General features: G+C 42.9%; 1 protein-coding gene across 1 annotated transcript; it reads left to right on the top strand.

Moving 5' to 3' along the window:
• Positions 1–619: 619 nt before the first annotated feature.
• LOC111867119 (kinesin-like protein Klp10A) lies at positions 620–2,386 on the top strand. Its single transcript, XM_023856653.2, has one exon. The coding sequence runs from the start codon at positions 620–622 to the stop codon at positions 2,123–2,125; it is 1,506 nt and encodes a 501-aa protein (XP_023712421.1). The 3' UTR covers positions 2,126–2,386.
• The last annotated feature ends 5,969 nt before the right edge of the window (positions 2,387–8,355 follow it).

Genomic DNA, 8,355 nt, shown 5'->3' with positions numbered 1-8,355 from the left:
AACAGTCTCGCTGAACCATACACTCGAAATATGACTGTAATTTCAGCACACATATCTTCAGTAGACGTTTCCTGGTAACGGATTTTAATACAGTAATTATAAGTCTTACTGGATCACACACCCCAGATATGACTGTAATTTCAGCACAAGTGTCTTCAGTAGACGTTTCCTGGTAACGGATTTTAACACAGTAATTATAAGTCTCACAGGACCACACACGCAAAATATCAATCTTCGTTTCTGCAGTTTCTATATAAAAGCATTTTGTAGTAATTACAACAGATAGCTAATTGTTCTGGTTGCCACGCATTAACTAGATGTTACCTGGTAGCGAATCCTAACAATGAAAGTTCATCTATTTCCGGCTTGTAAACACGCTTCCGATGCAACGGATAAGCAAATAATAATACAGTAACTGTGGAAACGGTGTTTCTATTGACTTTCATCGAAGCCTAGCAGCTGTCTTTACATCGTGTACTGGAACGAGAGGGTTATAATTCGTTATATTTACGAGTAACGAGCGTTCAGTACAGTGTACATCGTTTGCGTGTAATCTACGTGGCGGATAAACTTGGAGGAACTGGAGCATCTGAAAGCCACTGCAAAAACGTTGAAAGCCATGCTAAAAGCCAACCGCGAAAGGAAGGAGACCAATGAAGAAAGGCTGTACGCGAATATTGACACCGCCATATATAACAGTGCAGAAATGACGGAGGCCAATATACCCTCCATCCGGTCCCAGTATGTCGAGAAAATGAACAATCTGGAGAACATCATTCTTATTTGTGACACGCACAAAGTAACCAGTGGTTCTCTCATAAGGCAGCGGTTGCAACAGCAACACAAACCTGAACTGATATCAGAACAGAGAGGAGCAGGACAGGGTCAGCGGAAGAATGTGGTGACGGAGATTGAGCGAATGAAGAAAAGCGGCGAGCAGCAACGTCAGCTACATGCGAAACTGAAAGAGAAGGAACTTCATATAATGATGCGTCAAGGGAACCCAAACTGGGAGTTTCTGAATATGATAAACCAGTACCGTAGTCGTATTGTGTTCCGCCCTCTGCAAGAGTCAGACCCCGTGGAGGATCATCAGATTACGGTTTGCATCAGGAAGCGGCCACTTAACAAGAGCGAGTTCGCCAGGCAAGAGGTGGACGTGATCTCGGTGCCCAGTAAAGACGAGATTATTGTACATCAGCCCAAAGTCAAAGTGGATCTCAAAAAGCTCTTAGAGAACAAACGCTTCAAATTTGACTACGTTTTTGGTGAGACCTGCTGTAATGAGTTGGTCTACAAATATACAGCAAAGCCTCTGGTCCAAACAGTCTTCGATGGGGGAATGGCAACATGTTTTGCTTATGGGCAGACAGGAAGTGGCAAAACCCATACAATGGGCGGTGACTTCCGAGGTAAGACACAAGACTGCAAGAAAGGAATCTACGCCATGGTAGCCGAAGATGTATTTAAATTCCTCAAGTCACCTGAGTATAAGGACCTGAATCTGACGGTATCTGCAAGCTTCTTTGAGATCTACGGCAACGATGTCTTCGATCTGTTGGAGAATAAAGCCAGACTGCGTATCCTTGAAGATGGTTATCATCATGTGAATATTGTGGGGCTGACTGAAGTAGCAGTCGACTCAATGGATGAAGTCATTGAACTCATAGAGCGTGGTAGCATTGCAAGAGCTTCAGGGCAGACATCGGCGAATCGCAATTCTTCACGGTCCCATGCAGTATTCCAGCTTCTGCTCTGGACACCTGGCACCGATCGCATTCATGGCACGTTCTCACTGATCGATCTAGCGGGTAATGAGAGGGCAGTAGATATGAATCCTCCGAACAGGCAGGCAAAAATGGAAGGTGCGGCGATTAACACGTCACTACTAGCTCTAAAGGAGTGTATCAGGGCGTTAGAAAGGAGAGGTGGTCATATCCCATTTCGAGGAAGCAAGATCACTCTAGTTCTCAGAGATTCCTTCATCGGGGAGAAATCCAAGACATGTATGATAGGGACGATTAGTCCTGGCATGGCTTCGTGTGAACACTCTCTAAACACACTCAGATATATGGATCGCGTAAAGGAACACAGAGCAACATACAAGCAACGAACAACCTCGTAGAAAACGCACGATGAGACGAGCTGGGCACAGATGTTGGGAATCGGTGTGCGTAGGATGGGCGGGTTTCTGACGTTCTACATGACACCCCTACGGCAGCGACCAACCAGGAGATTATTCAAGGCACTGGATAGTCGTTACGGGACCACCAACTGGCCTCAGTGTACCGATCTCAGCTGACAGCAAGGACCTGGTTCGTTGGTGCGCTTGCTTGCAATCTGTACCTGCTACATGTTTCGATCCAGCTGGATCATCATCGGGGAGTTTTCATGACATATCACTAGTTATTGAATTGTGTTTCTAATATGGATCCACATTAGTAATTACATTAATATAAATTTCGTTGGCAATCTCTAAGTCTCTTTGTGTTACTAAATTGTAATATCAGTTTTAAAGGTTAAAACATTAATAAATATTTTCAAATTACTATCAGAATGTTCATTTCTTTACTATTAATTAATTTTACACTGGAATTATTATGGGGATATGTCGTAGAGGGTAGCAGTTTTCTATATTTGGAATCGGCGTTATTTTTAGTTCCTTACATATATGTTATATTGGCCCTGCCACAGCTCAGACGGTTGGTCGTTGGCTTCACGCTGGGGCGGTTCGGGTTCAAGTCTAGGTCAGGTCATGTGGAATTCGCGGTGAAAAAAGACGCACTGAGACAGCTTTCTTCCGAGCACTTCAGTTTCCCCTGCCAATTTTCATTCCACCGAAAAATTCATCATTATCTATCATGAGGGGCTGGTACAATAGGACAAACAGTGGTTGATGTACCAAGTGAACTCAGTCTCATTCCACCCAAAGAAACAAAAAAAAAATATGTGGGTGATTACTTGCGTGCATTGATGCTAAGTTCTATACGTTCTCTTATTTGTGTCTGTGGTGAAATTATTGTGTATGTTGTATATGTTGTGTCTTGTGTGGGGATATCGCTTCTGCCCGCTATTAAATACAGTATTGTGGTTGTTCCTGTTCTATTGGTTCTGTTAGTACTAAGAACAGACATATCGAGTCACATTTGTGTATCGACTTTATATTTCACTTGTACTGTTCTTTGTGGCCCACTTTTATGATGCAATCTCAGAAAACATGCCATCGAAAGGGTATGGTAATAAGTGTATAATTANGATGCGCAGCCATTCGAGCGACTTGAGGCTCTCACCAAGGTACTTACGAAGCTGACTAATCCGTTGAAAGTCAACCGAAGTTTCGCAGGCACATGTCGCCTCCGTTTTTAGGACCGAACAATAAGCCAAGCAAGAAATCAGCATGGATCAAAGAGCAAGGAAAACACGCGGCTTCTGAAAATGCGGGAATATACACGTAGTATTGCTACATGACGCCTGAAAGCTGGAATAATGGAGCCAGACAACACGTCCATTGATGATTAACGACTAAGTAAATACTAGTTTCCGTTATACCGGCTAGCTAAGACGCGTTTCCGCAACAACGAACGCGCTCGTATAAATCAAAGCGGAGAACGTCACACGTTTTCGTTGCAACGGATGAAACAGAGAAATCAACTGTTTTGCTCGGCGAACATGGAGTTAGTTCAGTCTGAGACAGTTCGAGAGAGTGTACTCGTAGAGAGCCGGATTATAGGCCTCTCGCGGACCACAAAGAAAACAGCCTATATTGTTGGAACGTGTTTACCGACTAATTGCATAGCAACGGTGGCGGCACGGACTGCACAGAAAACGCCGCACTCCCGTTGTTGGCTTGTGTGTATTCGCTCTCGAGGTGTTTCGCGGTCAGTTACCTAGCAACGCTGTGTCCATCCACGTTACAATACTTTTGCACTATATACAAGCCCGCTGTCATTACAAGCTTTACAGAGCAGATCACGCCTATATTACATATCTTATGCTACAACGGCAGGTTAGTCACTTGAACAGTCGTAAGCTTGACCACCGCCAAGTTTAAACTTCTTATCGTTTCTGCGCCTGGCCTCGCCTTGTCCTATACTGCGAATATGGTCATTCTCATGATTTTGTATGACTTCTGCTTGTCATTTCCAATGGTGCGGAAAACCTTGTCTTGAAGGCGCTAAAAAGTAGGTGTCTGCCGCTAATTCCCAGGCGAGGAAAGCATAAGTCATTTCTGATCTGATCAGCGCCTTATGGAGGGTTATTTCTATGTTAGCGCTTAAACGCTCACTTTTCAATACGGAACAGATTCTAAAAAATCTCGTTATTTAGAGCCTCGGCACGGACCGCGTAGACACCACCAGGGCTCTTTCCTCGGGCGTAAAGCTGAATGCTTACCTCCATATAAATCCGAAGTTAAGAATGCCATTTGCTGTAACTCCACTCCCTTATACGCCTTTCTAACATGGTGCTTAATTAATTAAGCACAGGGACGACTCATTTAGCATTTTTCATTCAATCATTCATGAATTGCTCTAGAGCCCTTTGTTGGGCCTAGCCTATTTCTCAGTCGCGTAATCTTTTATATAGTCGGTAGGACTCCTGGGACGAGTGATCAGCCCTTCGAAAGGCCACTACCTACACACAGGACAACACACACAGAATAAACGCATATACAGACATCCATGCCTTCAGTGGAAATCGAACCCACGATTCAAGCGTTCGGGCGAGTGAAGACAGTGCTTTAGAACGCGCGACCACCATGATCGGCATTTAACATTTTATATAATTGTAATTTAAAACTATTCAAAACAAAGGGGAAGGAAATTCATTCGTCCTGGAAGGCGTCTTCCTACTTATTTCCTTCATGTAACATACATGCAGAGGTTACTTGAGGTGATCCGGCTTTTGAGAACGTCAGCTTTAGACTTGTATCCCTCCAGGCAACATGCGCAACAGAGTTATTTCTTAAATAAACATATCACTAACACAGCGAGGTTCGTTTATCTAGTCTTCAGGGAAGGGATGCAGTTTACTTGCTTAGTGCCTTGTGATTAGCACTGTTCTGCTTTGAAATGTTCCCCGTGGCTGAGCAAGGTAGACACAAGCGCCTCCTCACAAACCCGTCACATTTGTATACACACCCTTTCCCTATAGGCAAACCCCCATTTCACTCGCTCACCAACCGCCACGCAGAACTAACAGTAATATCAAAGAAAACTCTTAGACGTTAGCTGCGAATTTTTTGTACTGTCTATGCAGAAGATGAGTGGAAGAGAAAACCGCAGGTTTCAGTTTACAAGTCATCCCACTCCTGATACTTAATTTATTTTAATTCGTTTAGGAGGGGCGGAGTCTTAACTTGGTCCACTCGGCACTGCGGCCAATGATTGGCCTACTCTAGCCTGCCTCGGGTGATTATGATGATGGAGAATTTGGTGGAATAATGATTGGCAGGGGAAACCGAAGTACTCGGTAAAAAATCCCGCCCCAGCGTCACTTTGTCCACCACAAATCCCACTTGACCAGACCCGGGATCGAACCTGGGCCGCCGCGGTGGGAAGCCAGCGACTAACCGCTTGAGCTATGGCGCGGTCTGATACTTCATTTATACATCGTGTCCCAGGAGGAAAGGACATAGTATCGGTCACTATAAGCAAAAATTAAAATCATTCTCATGTCAACAAAGATTCAGTAAACGTTTCCGTAGATATGAGGAATTTTGGGATCACCAGGCGTTTCCGTTCAAATGAATACAGGAGACCAGTATCTTCTATTCGGCGCTCCCGAACTTACAAAAGAGAGTTCATTCGTGAATTAAATGAATTCACTCCTAACAGAATTCAGAAGGCAGTTCACTAGTTGAATATTCAGCTGTGAAGTGTTAACCAGGTAAGATACGTTACCGAGCAACGATAGCAAGCAGACATTGAAGACTTTATTTTGATTATGATGATGGAGAATTTGGTGGAATGAAGATTGGCAGGGGAAACCGAAGCACTCGGAGAAAACCTACCCCAGTACCACTTTGTCCACCACAAATCCCACTTGACCACACTCGGGTTTGAACCCGGGCCGCCGCGGTGGAAGCCAGGGATTAACCACTTCAGCTATGGCGTGACCTTGCCGTAAAGGTAAGTTAACATTCCTATAACGTTTGGTAAAAAGTGTCAGAATATTTCAGTTAAAACACTTAGCTTTTTGCCCGCTATTTGTTATTTTATTGGTAATCTTAATTAAGAATTTGAACTGAAATTATTCATTCTGATGTCTCACAATGGCCTGGTCTTCACATAAATTTATATCCCTAATTATGTTAATATTTTCTGAAAGACATTACAGATTTCGAAAGAAAGCCATTTACAGTTCTCAATGGAAAAACACTAACATTTAAACGGCTTAAACCAACAAAACAGTTTTTACTTATAAAGCCCTTTTGTTGTATAACGCTACTGTATGAATGTTTCCTGTTTTCCAACACAGAGCTATACGGAATCGCCATGTCCAAACAGAAAACACTGGAACAAGAAAAATAAAAACTACTAAAATAATAAAACAAAAACTAAATGAAAAGGAACGGACAAGATCCCTTATATACACCCATACAAAGATACTCATAAAGCATTTCTCATTTTTTTCTCGTATTTTTTTAAATGTTTTATTGTGTTTCAACACGTGTCCGAATGTACTCACAGTGTTCTTTGTGATCTGTGTTAGTATCGTGTCATTTCCGGAACGTCACAAAGGCAGGTTAGTAGACATGAACTAACAGCGCATTGTGTATAACTGTGCTTGAAGACAAATTCGTGCTACTTTCGTGATCTGTGAACGCCCTTAGCAGAGCCCCTTGTTCGAAACCCGCCGGTCCGCCCATGGTTTAATTGTCAACTAATTAAATCCTTCATGTTAGAGCCTGTTTAGCATAAAGAAGTATTTGAATGCTGCATGAAGAATGTATTTATACTGTCACGATTTATGAGTGTGACTACAGGTGTAATTTGGACTGGATATTAGATTTAATGACCACTTACAGGTAGTAAATGCAAATAACCATAATACCACCACTATTTCTACACTTTACAAAATCATGCTAATTCTTTTCCAGCTCGAAGTGTCTGCCCTAGTAGTTGCCTGGTAACGGCTTCTAACAATGGCTAGTCCTCTGCTTCCGGGTTCAAGTTCTCTGAACGGCGGCTCCCTTCCAACTGACTCTGTTACAACTAACTCCAGGCTGACTTTCAGCTGACAACTTAACTCTCACTGGCACATTTTCTTCAGAGGCTCCCATTCAAAACTTACTTGGTCGCCCCAGTTAGCTTCCTTATAACTCCTCGGCACGTACCACCGCACAAACCCGCGTTTCCAAGAGTATTCTACTGTTGAATGCGTATTCGTTACCGCGGGAAAGTGTTTAAGGGTCCGATTTCTAGCACCGGCCGTCTATTCTTGCTTATTAAAATCTGTTGCCTAGCAGCGAATTTGTGCTCGTTGTTTGTTTCGCGGTCGCTGCCTACAAAACGATCTCTACGTCACAGTATATTTTGTATGATTCTCAGAGTAAACACCGTGTGCATGGGAATGTCCCAAACCGGGAGCCACGGGCCTCAAGGGGCGGTAAAGCTTTATTCAACAGGCTGGCGAATATGTTAATTGTCTAGTTACAATACATGTAAACTAATACTGAACAGTATTATATTTAAGCATCCTGTTGCACTCTATACGATAAATGATATAAACTCAATGTTAGCGTTGCAGTGTAACAGTTTCCGTTTACAATTCATATATTTATAAATGCTTTTTGTACGACAACTGTTTATAATATTATATTTAAGCATCCTGTTGCAATCTATACGATAAATGATATAATGCTATAGATGGGCTGGGTGCAGTGTGACAGCAACGTGAGTGTTATACACCTGATGATGGCCGTCTGAGGCCGAAACATGTAGTGTAAAGGAGCAAGATGAAGGACACATAACATATTGTTTGCACTTGGGACGGAGTTTATATCATTATATCATTTAACACTGAACAGACTGATAAAGAGGTACACCTCTGGATTTCGCGAGGTGCTCAGATCGAATCTCGGTCGGGTCACTGGCTATCCTAAGGCCTTTCGTGATTTTCCTTGATCCCTGAAGGCCAGTGTCGGAATAGTTCCTAGAGTAGGTCACGACCGCTTCCTTTCATATCCTTTCCACTTCATTTGCCATTCTCCCATCCGGCGCCTTATAGTGTCAATACTAAAAGCATTGTTAAATAACCCATGAACATGGTTTATACTGACCGTCTTACAGTGTATACACTTTTTCACCTTATTCTTCACTTCCACACTACATGTTTCAGCACTAATGTGCCATC

Source organism: Cryptotermes secundus, unplaced genomic scaffold (genome assembly GCF_002891405.2).
Source record: "Cryptotermes secundus unplaced genomic scaffold, Csec_1.0 scaffold334, whole genome shotgun sequence".
Taxonomy (NCBI): domain Eukaryota; kingdom Metazoa; phylum Arthropoda; class Insecta; order Blattodea; family Kalotermitidae; genus Cryptotermes; species Cryptotermes secundus.
The sequence above is the reverse complement of the archived record's forward strand: the minus strand, read 5'-3'. Positions and strand labels throughout refer to the sequence as shown.

What these genes read in the sequence shown, in the direction of transcription:
- LOC111867119 (XM_023856653.2), top strand. Translation starts at nt 620, where the DNA reads ATGCTAAAAGCCAACCGCGAAAGGAAGGAGACCAATGAAGAAAGGCTG.